Source organism: Dermacentor silvarum, chromosome 9 (genome assembly GCF_013339745.2).
Source record: "Dermacentor silvarum isolate Dsil-2018 chromosome 9, BIME_Dsil_1.4, whole genome shotgun sequence".
Lineage (NCBI taxonomy): Eukaryota > Metazoa > Arthropoda > Arachnida > Ixodida > Ixodidae > Dermacentor > Dermacentor silvarum.
Window position 1 is genome coordinate 38,251,735 of NC_051162.1, and position 16,296 is coordinate 38,268,030.

Consider the following 16,296-nt stretch of genomic DNA (forward strand, 5'->3'; position numbering starts at 1 on the left):
TAGCCACCACAAAGCAGTTACAGCAGTAATTTCAAAAGTAATAAATAAAACAGAGGTATCTAAACTGCATTGAAACTTGTGTGTGTCATATATCACTTGCATATGGGAATCAGTGTTTTGGACAAGTTGCCCTACATTAGGCGCAGGATATGTACAGTTTCGCTGACCAACCACTTTCACGGAGTAGATTGGCGTCCAGCGGTCTGCATCCCTTAAATTTGTGTTTGCAAAATTACTATCTCGTGTCTTTCGTCTGCGTGTGACCGTATGAAAAAAGAAATGACCACATGTGAGCAGGAAGATTTTATATTGCATGCAACAAATGTGTTAGGAAAAGCGATGTTTTTACAGACCAGATTTAAGGGCACAAGTACTTATTGCAACACGTAAAATGCCCCTCACTCTCAGTCGGCTACGTCATTTGGCACAAGTTCCCACGCTATCCAAAACTTGTCGTCCACGACGTATCCTTCGCGTTCCAGATCGCCCAAGCGAATTGAACCGCCTAAGTAAGCACCGGGGTTTGGCAATTCTTCGGGCCTTCCGAAACACTCGAGTCGGCGGCAAGTAAGTCCAACAAATTGGCGCTGTTTGCTTCGCGATGGATGTACGACGGTCACTCGAACGTTCTGATTAAACGGCCACTGAAGGAATTCGTCGATCACTCCCTTGTGCAGCTGAACACCAGCATACAGAAAAATATGCGCTCCCTGTTTCTTAAGATACACTCCTGGCGACACATAATAGCCAGATATGTATAACTTCTCACTCAGGCAATCGTGATAGCCCTTTGAATGCACTATGTCTTTCTGTGCTTTCAAATCCTTTACGAAAAACTCGCAACGTTTAACACTCACTGTATTTAAGGCCAGCTCTTTCTGGTTATCTAAGGCCCTCTGCGTGCTTTTCTTCATGCTGTCTTTTGTTTCACCAATGCAAGGGACACTTTCTGTGATATTTCTACAGATTGTCGTCGTTGCAACCTGCAACTCCTTTCCAAAGGTTTCCTTCAGCTCATTAACGCTTTCACAAACTTTCTTGAGGACGTCGCTGTCAGCCGTCAAGCGGTCCTTAAAAGCCACTTGCAACGTGTTTACGGCATTGTCTTCTTTCAGGCTGTTGACAGTTCGCTTCGTGTCTTCCAAAGCTCCCTTCAAGCTTTTATTTGAATTCTTTATGGTTCGCGCAAGCTCATGCAGCTTTCCACCGTGATCAATCAAAGTATCCTGAACTGCTCTAACAGACGATAAAGTATCTGCAGTTTGTGAAGGAACGCTCTCCAACGTACAACATCCGATTGAGCTTTGTAGCAGCGTTTCTTTCATGTTGTTTATGCAGTGTGAAATACTGTCGAAGCGGTCACTATAATTCGCGACGCAGTCTAACCTGTCTTTAATTTCCCCTACTTGCACCTCTATGGTTGCATTCAGGGCCGTAATCACGGCATTTTGGTCACTGTTGGATATTCGCGGTGTCGCAAAAGTCGGAGACACCGCAGAATTTCTGCATTTGCTCTGTAGATGCGCGCACATATTTCTACAGAGTACTACTGTTGAACATTTAGGGCACAGTGCGGAGTGGTAGTCACAGTCTTGGCAAAAATGCTTGTTGAGCTCTGACGCGGCCAAAACCATGTCACAGCCATTTTCTTCATTCCAGCATTTTACCTGCAAAAAAAAAACATATTTGAGGAATGTGCAAATTGAAGCGAATGTTACTACCTTCGACCTGCTGCGTGTATTTCTTCAACTTTTATCAGTGCACATGCGTTGGCACGTAATTCGTGGCATGATATCCTGATATCGTGGCATACTTTCGTTCTCTAATTTTTTTTCTTCCTAATCAGCAATTTGTTTCCAGTGAATTCTATCACTGATAGAACCATAGCAGAACAGCGGAGAAATAAACCAGCAGGAAGCAGGTGCTTCCAAACCCTATAACTGATCCCCTAGCTAATCAATATATGTATTCACTAGCGCCCCTTCCATCCTCCCCAGTACAGAGTAGCAGACTAGAGCACATTACCTCCGGTCGACATCTATGTCTCTCCTATCAATGAAATCTATCTATTCCCTAGTGCGTGAAGCTTACCTTTCGGACATCGTCCAATATACTGACTATCGTTCAAACGAAGTTAAGCTAATGAAAAAAAGAACACTTTAAAGATGTCCAAAATTCCGGGGCACACTGAAATTTAATAGTGGAGGATAGCTAGGGCCTAATGAATGATTGAGAAACATGGCCACTATTTCCCAAACAAAAACATGGATAAAGTAGAAAGAATGCACATAAGTATAAAGCAGATCGAAATCCCTTGTTGGAATCTATGTTAAACGAACATTTCACAAAAGGTTGCATCCAAATGCTTCCAATTTTAGTGATAGCCAACTATGCGCAAGTGCCTGTCCGAGTTCTCCCGTTTCACATGATTTCATGTTCTGTTTCGCTTTGCGTTACCGGAATGCACACGCAATATCACTTTCTGCAACACGTGTTGCAGCGTACCGAGTACGTTTTTGCCAGCCAAGAAACTTGTCAGCTTTCAGAATGCGTTCCGGTAACATGATTCAGGTAGTAATGCCACACACACCCACAATACCAGCTGTTTTGCTGCAGCGAAGAGCGCTAATAGAGGGAAAGAGAACAAGCGGACACTGCGCTAAGCATGGCACTGAATGCAAAGAGAAACGCTTATTCCCTTGAAGGTGGTTGATAACAGTCAGAGGCGACAAATATAAAAACCACGACAAATACCAGTGAATCAATCGGAGTTCGACTCTCAATGCCTGTAAAAATCTCAATTGTAAGGTATTTTGCTTTTACTGAGCCTAACAAAAGGAACGCTCACAAAAGACAACTCATTGCAATGAATGAAGAATGCCCCAAATTTTAAACGTACAGGCAAGAAAAAAATATGGGATCTGCTGGATTATTGCGGCCTTTCCAGAAGCAAGCGCCTTTTGTGAGGACAACATTGCGCATCCGAGACCTTTAAATGCGCATGCTTCTAAACACATTTCATGCCAGCTTGCTGTCGGAATCTTGACTACAGAACATTACGCTAGGACATAGCTGTCATTTTCGTTTATTTGAACAGAGCGCACACTAAATTTACTGGGACCGACCCAGTAGACATCATAAAGCGTTTTGTGGTGTTTGCTGTGTCGGTACCTGTCAATTCTGCGTGCGCTGGCATCAACTAGACATACACAACCAACTCGTCCACTAGTACGTCCAGAGGATATGTCACTTTCGGCCGGAGGACTGTGCAGTGCATTGTCACACGTTACAACGGCCGAAACAGACAAATCGCCTAGAGTAATATACTGGAATCAATGCTGGTCCAAGAGCACGCTGGCAAGAAGTTTGGGTAGCGGCAGGCATGCGAGAATTAGAGTGCGCACTTGCGCAATGTGATGTCGCGACAGAAAAGCACTTGCTTCGGGAAAGGGTGCAAGAAGGCAGTGGCACGTGCTCGCAGGTCCTGTATTATACTGTACTTGCCTGTACATTGTTCGCGATATGTCCTCAAGATGCACGCACCTTGTCTCGTGCATGCACTTGACACACCTGATAGCCATATTGCTGCCAGTCTTTACTTGCAAAGCTTTGTATGCTCTCGCACGTGGTCGCTCATAATACGACCCGTTTACCCAACGAAAGAACAACCGCACAGAAGTGGAACATTGTACCAGGGCACTCGCATTACACGGAATAAATCAGGGAAGGCTATGGCACCGCCCAGCCAAACAACGCTTTTCACCAAACATGCACCTCTGTTTCATCTCTGTATATCATTTTTCTTTTCTGCAGTAGGTTTTTGTTTCGATGGTTTTTCATAAGTCCCGACAGAGAGGGTTTCTACCGAACCTAATGGGGCGACAGGGCGCGCAGATATATAGAGAAAGAAGGGTGCGGGGGTACGATTAAGTAGATGCCGCTTTAGTGGTCACACACTAATGCATAATCGCACGTTGTTACTGTCATTTTGTGTTTTCGTAACAAATGCATTTGAAGGTTATACGGAAGCTCATATTCATTGTAGGGTAGAGCATCCAAATAGCGAGTGGAACGCACTGTACAGAACTCCTCTGGAATCGCCGAGTGTGACTGATGCCGCGGGTTTCACCAGTAGGACGAGCGCTATTAACCGAATGGCAAAATGAACCGTGTTTGTTCTGTGCAACAGGAAATACCAGGACGTCGATGCATCTTCCATCATTCTTCAGATTGCGTGAACCGCCATGGATATATGCAGTGACAAATCGTTTCGACTTTTCGTTCAATACAGGTGTAACTTATCGCATTGACATCGAACGGCTGCTTTCAGTCTATGCCTGAGCCGATTTCGACCGGCAGATTTGGCCCTCATACGTGAATCCGTGTAATTGAACATGCGCAGGATTCACATCGCACTCCATGACGAGGCTTTCATTTGACACCTTGGTTATCCCTGGTGCGCCCACGCGTTGGTACAGCGGTGAGCACTGTTAGGGTGAACACGCGAGTGCGTGGCCGACGGCACTATCAGCGCCGCGTAACAGCCATCGTTGGAAACATTGCACATGCGCAGCATGTGCTTTGCGAAACACTCTTTCCACCGCGCGCATCACGTCATCGATACGCTTGTTCGTCGTCTGCTAGCCGCATTTTTTGTTCGCTGAGCTGATACCTTCTGCATTTCAAGGTCCATCTGGATTGAAGATTGGCGCGTGAAGGAAAAAAGTGAGTGTAAGAGGGATAATTATTAAACTTTTTATTCAAGAAAAATGAACTTTTGCAATTCAAGTTAAACAAGACCATGAGAACAAATATAAAAACATGAGCAAATCTAATAGCGAGTCATGTGACCACTTACAACAACGACTGCAGCTATTCTGGAAGGTAACGAGTCGTAAAGTGATCGAACATATTCCCGATCGGCTTTCAGCCTTTCCCACTCGTTGCTGACTTGCGCCCGCAACTGGTCCGAAGTCGCGGAATAAAGGGGCTTCCTTGCCAAAGAAGCTTTCAGACGGCCCCACACGTTTTCTATCACATTCAGGTCCGCTCCTTTCGGAGGCCATTCCAGTAGCTGCATGTGCTGCTCCGCCTGGAACTCCTTGACAGCCCGCGCCGTGTGTATCGGTGACCGGTCCTGTTGGAACAGGTAATCACCGTCTGGGAATAAACTGCTCGCATATGGCAACAGCACATTGTTCAAAATGTTGCAGTATTGTTCCGACGATAAGTGTCCACGTATACGTTGCAGGGGCCCTAAACCATATCTTGAAACAGCACCCCACACGTTCACACTCGATCTCCCACTGGCAGAAACACCTTGCACGTTGTCCGGGTCGTTCCTGCGTGGCATTGTGACGTTAACTAAAACAATTGCTTTTCAAAGCAGGAAGTTTGCCTCACCGTGTGCCTGGTAGTCTCCAAACACGCAATCTTTGGTCTTGTCGCGTCGAAAACGTCGACTCATCCGAAAAGATGACGCGACCCCACTCTTCTGATGTCCATGCTTCGTGCAGCTCAGCGAACTGCCGTCGTGCGTCCTTGTTTGCCGCCGTTAGTAGTGGCTTCTGCGCTGCGACGCGACTGCGAAGGCCCGCAGTACGCAGGCGACGTCGAACAGTGGTGTCCGAAACGTCCAAATCCAAGTCCTCGCGTATTGCTGGGGCTGGCAAGAAAGGGTTACGAACAGCAGCTGCAACTATGAGGGCGTCTTCATCGTCTGTGGTAGCTTTAGAGCGGGGCGTGCGGGGTGCATCCTGAATGCGACCTTCATACTTGTAGGCTTGAATTATCCTGTTCACAGTCTTCAGGGGCCTATTAACTAAAGCGCCAATATACCGCTGGGAATAACCTTTCAGGGAAAGATCGACAATTGAGCGCCGTTCATCATCGGGAACCCTAGCCATAATACGATCTGGCGACAGAGTGAACGGCTGCGAAAGATGTTTGGTTGTTTTATATACGGCGTTGCATGCACAACAACCTTGAAGGGAACGAATAGACACGCCCCCATAGATATACAAGTTTTTTGTCTTGTTCTGTTCAAGCACAGATGTTTAAAGAAATCTTAAAATGCAGGATGCATGGGCTTAGAAAACAAAAATGCGGCTAGCAGACGACGAACAAGTGCATTCATGACGTCATGCGCGCGGTGGAACAATTATTTCGCGGAAGGCGTGATGCGCATGCGCAATGTTTCCAGTGATTACCGTAACGGGGCGCTGACAGTGCCGTCGGCCACGCGCTCGCGTGTTCACCCTAACAGTGCTCACCGCTGTACGTGCATCGTTTTCAATTCCGCGGTGATCATTTCTCGTAGGAAAAGAGGTACCAAACAATACCTACCTAGCTTCAAACCGTTGCTGGTCATTTCTCGACATATTCTATAATTGTACACAGGTAACTTATCTAATAAATAAGGGATGTAACAGTAAACTCCATTAATAATAACATAGGTTAATAAACAAAAGCAATTACGGCAGAACTCAACTCACCATGACTGTTAATTATAATACGATTAGCATTCGAACACTAGCAACCGACCGTATTTCTTTAATCACGTTTATTTAACACCCGCAGTGGTCATTGTGAGACTTACGTTGCTTCGGCTATATGCGACATACTCCGGTATCGTTCCACTTTGCTAAGGCAGTCGCTTGCCGACGTTGCCCACGAGTGTGGCGGCCTGACAGCCGTATACCGCCGACAATGACGACGATGGCATCACGAATTATGACGCTATGACGGCAAAAACATCACGACAATGACATAACGATTCCTAAATAATTACGATGCTATAACCTCGACAGCGTGACGACGACGAAGTGAGGACAATGGGATGACGACCCGGGTATTCAAAACAACTTATAACCTTGTCACACAGGTTGTCTAACCGCGGTTAACTTTGACGGCAGTTAAGGCTAACTGCCGTTACACCCAGTGACACGATAAACCTAACCGTTCTTCCTTTCTGGGGTTTTACGTGCCAAACCAGTTCTGGTTATGAGGCACGCCGTAGTGGAGGGTCCGGATTAATTTTGACCACCTGGGGTTCCTTAACGTTCACTACAACGCAAGCACGTGGGCGTTTCTGCATTTCCCCTCCATCGAAATGCGGCCGTCGAAACGTAACTGTAGTTATTCAACTAACCATGGTTGCCGCAAACTGAGCTTGGTCACTTCAGTCAAAGCCATAATTGACAAAACGGCGGCCCCCAGCTCCGACGAATGCCGCTCGGCTCGCAGCGACGGAGGCCTTGACACGCATTTTGGGGGACAAACTGACCGCTCTGCGTTTGGAAGCACGCAACTCGTGCATATATAACGTCACGGTGAAGACTCAACTCCGTGCTGCCGGTGGGGGAAGGGCCATATAATGTCAAGCAGGTTAGTCAGAAGCTTGAGAATCTGGGCAAACAGTCGTAGTCATCTTTACTGGTCACGAAACGATTAATTCTACCTGCAATTTGTGTGGCGTGTCAGGGCTGGAGAGGAATCGTATAATTAGGCCTGCTGCTCAGAACACTGCGGTAACATGTTAGAAACAAAGAAAGTAACGCAGCGTGTAGCAACGCCGCAGTCCGGTTTACGATAAATGTGGTTACGAGAGGTTACTGCGGTTGGGTATCACTGCGGTTAAGGCTGCCCGTGTGACAAGAGTATTAGACGAACTAATTGAAGCAAAGGGACATGTTGAAATCACACGCTTCAGCATCACTAAAACAGGCAGAACAACTATACCAAAATTGAAATGCCCGGAAGCGACAACGAATAGCAGAAAAAAGAAAAGACCCTCCACAATCCCCTGCATAAGCCCATAAAGTTGGCCCCTATTCCGCGTAACATGCACCCGGAGTATCACTTCGTCAGAAGGAAAGCATGAGCCAAAGCAAAAGAAATAGCCTACGACACTATCTGCGCGGCTCTCTGGACCGATGCCGCCAAGTACTCGAAAAGCGCGGCCAGTTAATCAGCGTGTCAAGACACAGACAGGTGGAATGACATGCGCCTTGGTTCATAGATACAACATCGCCGCAGCGATGTTGTATCTACGAACCGGCCACCTCAAACATTCCGGCCGCCTTCTGATCACTGTTACCGATTTGCTGAATAACTCAGCACGCGCCTGTAACCGTGCGCTTTATGAAGATTTTCTTCGTACAACTACCACAAGATGGCGGTAGCGATGATTACCATTCACTCTATCAACACAAAGATGTCACAAATGACGTACTTTGTGTCAACATAGAACTAGGAAGGGGTTTTGTAAATATATAATAATCTAATCGGATGCACATGCAGGAACTGCTCTTCTTCCGCGGTTGCCGGCTCACCTTCGCACGCTTTCACTCACACACACAGCGCATATCGCGCGGCCACGATTTTATCGCCGTTAGACATTATACGGAACTTCAGAACGACGGCGACGGTAAAAATGCGCTTGGAGTGTCCATATAATTGCTATCGCAATAAAGTGCAATGTGCATAAGAGCACGACGACTATGTCGGCGGTACAATCGTGACGAGAGCATGACAACTCTGGATTGATGATGAAAGATTTATTTACACTTTGTGATAACGTCGATATTACATAGGAGTCACGACGGCGCCACGATGACTATGAAATGACGGCGATTGAGTGATGAGCATGATATACTGAGAGAGGCATGGCGGCGATGAAGGGACGATGATGGATTGACGATGAAAGTTTCACGACGTCAGATCCGAGTGACGACCACAAAACGATGAAGATTGCATGGTAACGAAGGTATGACCACGATGATATAATTGTGATGGCAGCGACGATAAACTGATGCTGGGGTTTTACGCGCCAAAACCACCATTAGATTATAAGGCACGCCGCAGTGGGGGACTCCGGAATAATTTTGACCTCCTGGAGATCTTTAACGCGCGGCCGCCGTGGCAGGGATTCGGTCCTGCGACCACGTGCTGAGCAGCGGAACACCATAGCCGCTAATCCACCACGGCAAGTGGCATAACGACCATGGAATGAGGATGCCAAACGGGGCACGATGTCATGGCAATAAAGGATTGACTGCGAAGAAATCAAGGCGGCCAAATTACGTCGATGGCGCGTTGAACTAATGAGGGAAACAGAATGGCGACGGTGATGGCATAGTGACGAAGGAATGACGATTGGCTGAATAAAAGGAAAGTGACGACGACGGCACAATGGCTAAGGTACCATGACGATGGATTTACAGTGACATGGTCACGACCACAGAACCACGAAAACAGCATGGGAAGAAAGGAACGACGACGTTGGAAATGAAGGCGTTAAAACGACGACGAAGCCGCATGTCTGATGGAGCTAACGCCTGCGCTTATGACGATCATCTGCCGCCCCTGGTCACCTCGCCTAGCTCTATACTCTGTACAGTCGCGATCAATTTGAAGGTGATCACTCGAGCGGTGACCGAAACAAGCAGCAGCGCCACGTTACGTCACCACCTTCCGTGGCGAGGGAAAAATTAAGTAGCTTCCCTCTATCTTTTCTCTGTTCCTTGAGCAGCTGTCACTCCCTTCTAGAAAGTGGCAGCATTTCGTTGTTTATTTACGCGTCAAGAAGCAGGTAGCGTTGACACCGCAAGTGTGTTATTCATCCGATACTGTGAGTGGACGCAATCAATTGCAATGTTATCGTGCGAGCGTCAACCCATGCAAGAAATACCCGCCTTGCGGTTTTTTATCTTACACAACAACAACACAAACACAAAAAAATCGTGGCGAGTTAGTCATAGGGGGGGGGGGGGGGGGGGGGACGGTTGTAGCCCTGAGGAGCCTACGTAAGGAAGAAGGCTCTCTATCTGCACAGTTCCGAAATCCGCCGTTATGCAGCTTGAAAGGCCCGCCGGTCGATGCTCTCGCGATCACCTTCAAATTGACCGCGACTGTACAGGTGCACTATACCCGGGATCTGCCTATCGTACAAGGGAGCAGCCAGCAATTTGGAATAAAAGAGGCACAGAAAGCATCCGGAGAACGGACATTTGGGCAACATGATCAAGCTTCACCTTAAGAACAGCGCAAAGAACACATGGACAGGAAAAAAGACATGACTGGTGCTGGGCGTCCGTCCTATTGTATTTTCCCTGCCCATGTGCTTCTAGCGCTCTTCTTAAGAATGAAAGCATCGTTTGAAAATGAGCATGTGGAAAAATCGAGAAAGCTGCGTGCCTCATATCTAGGGTACGCGGTGGCATACCTGTGTGCTCGTGCTTCTTAGCTGATATTAAAACGGTGCGAAGTACGTTATGTGCGGTTGCTCACAATCACCGTGGCTGAATCTCATACCATCACTTTCACTGAACGTATTTAATATAAATGACCAATATTACCGTAAAAACCGGAATATAGGTCGAACTTTTTTTCAAAAAGCCATTGCGAAAAGTCGACCCTCGTCTTATATACCGGACATTCGCGGAAAAACTAGGGAAGTCTTGCAACAATGGGCAGATGAAGTAAACAGCCGCCTTGGCCATCGCATTCAGGCTGCTTTTTCACATTTTGTTTCAAAATGAGCGGAAGCCGACGGCAATTCACCGTCGCCTTCAAGAAAAAGGCGATTGAGTATGCGGAAGCCGACGGCAACCTGGCGGGTTGCCGTGGGCATCGTATCGTGCGACCATCGACCCGCGTGTTTGTCAGCACCTTATCATCACGGCACGGAACAGCATTTGAATAAATACTGTCACACTTGCGCAACCAGCTGAGTCGCATTTGTTTAAAGGTAAGGTTGTCTTTCGGTACATTTGCCATTGTAAAAGATTTTTTTTTCATTTTTAGAATTGGTTAATTGGGTGGTCGACCCATATTCCGGTTCGACCTATTGTCCGGTTTTTACGGTACCCAATATGAAAAACGACACAAATGAAACATGCGATAACTCCCCCGCACCCGATCTATTCGGTGTTTTCGTTATTGACACTTTTGGCCTAGGCTATTGCACCTAAAACTAAATTTACTTTAGTTTGCTCGATGGAAACAACGATCGTGAATTGCGTATTTAAACTTGAGTTGGACACCACGCATTTGTCAATACAAACAAATTTCTTCTCGTAACATCAGCAAATATACCAGGGGTAACGTTTCCCTTAGGAAAACAAGGACTTTTCCTAGCGACAGTTCAGCTTTCTTACCTTCCGCTTGAGCAGGGTATTCACAGTAAACTTTCTCCAGTCGACGTCTTCTTCCAGAACTCGATGCCCATCTAGGGGACAGCAGTGCTCATCACCATGCCGGCACTGTTCGTAACACTTCTGGCAGACCACATGAAGGCAAGGCAGAAGGGCGGTCACTCTGGGCACCAGTCCGCAGGCATTGCAAGTTTTGTATTCCGGAATGGGTTCCACGAAGTTCAAAGCTTTCCAGTCCAGTTCACGAGAAAACCCAACTAAGGTGTAGCGCTGGTTCTGGGTTGCCATGAGGAACGCCACGCCCGCTCACAGTGACTGTCAGGCCTGCTCGCACTAGCAGTAACTTCGAAAGTTATGAATATTCCTCCCTAGCGACCGTAGCCAGAACTATTATCGCACTGACATAAATACACGAGGTGCTCAGCCCCTTCGAACAAACGTTTATTTCACGAAAGAAAACAGCAGTCAGAAGTAGTCGCCACTTCCGCATTTTCGGTAATCTGTTTTCCAAGTTGCCTAAACAAGTTTGCGCAATCGACAACTACATTTTTAGCTGTGCCGCCGCCTGTTGTATCACCCCTTACTTTGTCATGCCAATTTCACAGTCTTTATTTAAGCGAATCATTTTTTGATAACTACTGCGCGAATTGATATTGTTGTTTTATATTATAGCATAAACATGTCATCTTCTTCGTCGCTATCTATGTCAGTGGAAGACATAGAGTTTCATATTACTATATTTAGAAACTCTATGGTGGAAGGTGTTTCCATTGGTGTAGGCGCGAGAGAAAATGGCCAGTAACGGTATGATAGGTTCCCTGGTACACCACGAGTTGGTGTTGCCCTTCGCGCACGTCTAGTGTCCCTGTATATGCTGCCAAAGGGAGCAGTTTCCCTGCGCCGCTGGCACTGCTGTTCGCTGAGCGCATGCATGAGCATCCGTGACATGACTTGTAATCACATCATGTGACATGCATTCATGACGTCAATGACATTACATAAACACGAACAAAATCACTGTATGAAAGTCGTGACAAGCCATGGATGATACAAATTATACAAGGACATTTCATGACGGAATGACACGTGACATGGTATTCATGTATGATATGACAAAAACTACATGAAATGTCATCAGACGCATGACTTGACAGCCTGAATGAGATGCATGACATGAAAGACATGCACGACCACGGCAACATACTGAGTGTCCCAAGGTAATGCGTCACATGACATGACTAACATGATGCAAAATACGGCCAGAACTCCGGAAATAAGTAACCTTAGTGGTGGCGACCATTATCGAACTCATTATCGAACGCTTGATTTCTTTTCCATATAAAATAATGTGGTGCTTTCAGACTTACTGATACCATCGAGAACGACTTTATGCCAGTCTTCTCTGCTTGACACTGATAGGGCATTTTAGCTGGCGATACATGATGCTAGGTTCGGCGTATTGCATTTCACACAAAGTAATATTCCTGCAAAAATACATCAGCCCTTTTTCACCGTAGTTATCCTCCTCCCCCATTCCTTCCCCGCCAAAAATGATTTCGATTCTTCGCAACCGTTGTGTATGTGGCGGCGGACATCAAAGGTTGGATAAAGCGTGCTAATCTATGCGCTAATCAACTAAACTCGTGTGATTAACCTTTTAATGCGCTTAAGTGGCGCATTACTATAAAATAATTCAAGGGACCAGTAGGTACAATCGATATGAGCGTTTAGGTTAGAAAACTTGCGCTTCGCCTTGCATTTCTGGCGCTACGAATTTCCATATGCATACGAAACCGAAACACAGACGTTGATGAACGCGTGCAGCCATGTCCTCAAGGTGGCGCCACTGATTCTGATCAAAACTGGCATTTTAGTAGCGCTACAGTGTCATGCAGCCAACTGATAAACTCCGCTAATTTAAATTATTGAAAATACTAGTAGAAAAAAAAAACACATTTGGTCCAACGGAGACGTACCCGTTTCTCCTTTGTAACAGCTGAACGACAGAAGTCATGAAGAATGCGACAACGGTAGAGAGTGTCTCTGGGGAAAAGTAAAGACGTCCTCGGAACATTAGAAGTGGGGTTGCGGCTATACCTGGCTGCATTAATTCCACTGATGAGTATTTTGTTATGGGGTTGTACGTGATCAAAAAAAAAAAAAGAAAGGAACGCCCGTCTAATAAAAAAAGTTGTCGCAGTTTCACCTGAAAGGCGAAGCATCAATTGCGATAGCAAATTTGCAGAGAGCTATACGGAGTAATGATAGTACCTTTATCAGCTTTATAAACTTGGGCATGCAGAAAGCACCGGCAACACGCAGAACTGTTGTCGACGCCGTCGGCGTTTTGCCCGCGTTCGCTCAAAATGCGTGCGGCGTTGGTGACTGTTGCCGGAGCCTCTGATATAAATAGGCAGTAGTAGTAGTGATTTTATTGAGGAAGAAAAATGATGCTTATTTCTGCTGCCCAATAGGGAGCACGGCGCAGCGTCAGGGGAAGGGGAAAAAGGAGATAAAGATGTTGAAAGGAAGGGAAGAGAAGGAGAAGCAGCAAGAGTCTCATCCGATCATGGAGGAGGCTGGTGATGATGAAGTGAGGCTGCTGTAGCCCACGTATCCAGGAAGACGCAGGTTGGCTGTAGCAGCGTACACCTCCTGCAGAACAAGCACATCGTACTCGCTCCGCAATTGGCGCATGGAGAGGTCTGCCTGCCGCCGCCGCAACGAGTTTGCGCTCCACTAGAGCACGCTCGGGCGGCGGCGGCAATGTCCTGCTGCAGGCGGGAGGGGACTAGCCATGTTGACTACTAGGTGGGGGCACGCCACCTGCCTTGAGGCAGATAGAACGCAGCTGTTGGTTGTCTATAGGCAGCAGGTCGGCGATCGCCCTGAGGAGGAGTCGCAGGTTCTTGTTCTCCTCATCGCTGGTGGACTGAGGAGCCTCCTTCGGGGACGGCCCTAGCTTGATGCTGCCCCACTTCTTTGCGCCTGCCTGTGGTACACGCTGCTGCAAGTGGGGTTGGGGGTGGTTTGTAGAGGTCGTGGCCTCCTTTTCAGGAGCACCGAGTGCTGCTGCAGCGTAGATTTTGCCTCCGGTCGGTGTAACACGTGGCGGTCCAGAAGCAGCTGCTGCTGAGCTGGTGGTGGGGGTAGCCCGTAGGACCACCTGGGCCTCGCGATGCGACAGGTGTGTGGGAGCTGACGCCTTTATCGTGGCCAGGCGCCGTTCTCTCTGCCATAGCTGGCAGTTAGGCGAGTCGGCTGGATGTGGTCCTCCACAATGCAGGCATCTGACCCTGCTCGAACAGCACGATTGCGTCTGGTGTGGGCCACCGCACCGCAGGCACCGTACCGGTCTCTGGCAGGTTGCTGTGGCGTGCCCGTAGCACCCGCAACGTAGGCACTGCAGAGGGCGAGGCCGGGAGGGACGGACCTCGAAGGGCATGCTGAAGATGTAGATCCTTGCGGGGGGGGTAAGGAGCAGCAAAACGCAGCACCAGGGTGGTGCCCTGTCGCTTAGCCGCGACCACCCGTACCTTCGACGATACGGCAGCCAGCAGGTCCTCATTGGTGTAGTTGCCATGTACGCCTTGCACCACGCCGCTGCTCTGGGTGCGGTCGGCCGGAAGGCGCGCGGTCACGGGCATGCCGGCGATCTCTGACGTGGCCAGCAGGTGCTCCGTCCATTCCGGCGATGCCGCGTCCGCACCCACAATGTTCTTCTTCGTGTTCACGCGTACCTCCTTTACTCCAGGCAGCGCGGAGAGCGCCTGCGCGATGGCGAGGCGGGAGGTACGGGGAAAGGCGGCACCGTTGTGTGCCGGACGAAACAGCACTGTGCGGGCTGTCAGTGGCGAGGTGGGCACAGAAGTTGTGGGAACCCCGGCAGTAGCAACGGGATCCACGGCAGGAGGTGCAGTAGGCGCAGGTGAACTACAGGGAGCCGTAGGTCGTGCGGCAGGAGGGACGGCAGGCTCGGTCCCGGGAGAAGGGACGCTGTTCCCGGCTAGGCCCGGTGGCAACGCAGAACGCTCGCGGCGTTTCTGCGCCTTTGACAGAACCTGCTGAAACTCGCCCTCGGTGATAATGCCACTAGCCGGGGTGAAGTGGCGATCGTCTTCACCTGAGACACGTGGCGGCAATTTAGTCGTCGATGCAATGTGTGGCGCAGTCCAGACTGCTTGCAGCTTGCGTGAGGCACCCTCATCATCACTACCGAGCTCACTGGGATGCGAACGCTTACGTGTAGTAGTGGTGTCCATATCTTCGAGGTTTGCGTCTATCGGCAGTGGGACGTACTGCGGTTCGACGGGAGACGCGCCCGGCAACCCCGCAACAGCGACGAAATCCCCTGCAAGCAGTACATCCGAAGAGCTCGTGGGGGTTGTCGAGGGCGCAACGGCTGTATCGAGGGTGGCGGTCGATGGTGTCTGCCGAGCCGCCGCAGTGGCCAGGGAGGCAGCAGTGGCGGTAGCGGAGCAGGAGGATCCCGAAGTAGGCAGGTTCCCGGCGATCTCGTGCAGCTGCTTGGCCGGGTCGTTCGTCAAAAGAGGCGGCGTCGCGAACATCCCCGTTTCGGAGGTGGTCGTTGAGGAGGCAGTAGATGTCGGCCGTTCGCTGATGGCCCGGCAGAGGCGTTGCGCCTGCTCGTGGTGCAACCGCACTGCCTCAGCGCTGGCGATGAGCTGCCACAGAGATCGTGGGCAGGCTACGCTCACCGCGCGTTTGCGCGACGAGCTGCGCACGAGGGAACGCCGCGGGTGGTCGGTCGGCTGCGCCGGTGAAGCTGGGGGCGCCCCTGCCATCTTAGCCGCGAAAAACGGCTGCGCTAGACAAGCGCGCAGATGGCAAGAACTAAGTCCAGCTCGTGGATAGCAAAAGGCGAAGAGGAAATCGGCGGAGACGACGTCGTTGACCGGGCGAGCAGGCAGCGAGGACAACGGTCATGCGAACGGGCGATATAAATAGGCACTTGGTGCCGCAGCTAAACGTCGCCTCCATTCCCTCCCCCTCCCCCCCCCCCCCCACGGCCTTTCGTGCGTCAGAAGAAGGCGCGTTTGCTCTACATATATGGTGATTGTAAAGGAGGAAAGAGACGCCTACTTCTGCAGCCCTTAAGGGAGCACGGCACAGAACGCGC

The 16,296-nt window shown here is 49.1% G+C and overlaps 1 protein-coding gene across 1 annotated transcript; it reads right to left on the reverse strand.

Annotated features, from left to right (window-relative positions):
• Nucleotides 1–297: 297 nt before the first annotated feature.
• LOC125940448 (TNF receptor-associated factor 6-like) lies at nt 298–11,472 on the reverse strand. Its single transcript, XM_049656673.1, has 2 exons — nt 11,160–11,472; nt 298–1,667 (listed from the first exon to the last, which is right to left on the reverse strand). Exons 1-2 carry the CDS (start codon nt 11,442–11,444, stop codon nt 405–407), a joined length of 1,548 nt encoding a protein of 515 aa, XP_049512630.1. The 5' UTR covers nt 11,445–11,472; the 3' UTR covers nt 298–404.
• Between the last annotated feature and the right edge of the window lie 4,824 nt (nt 11,473–16,296).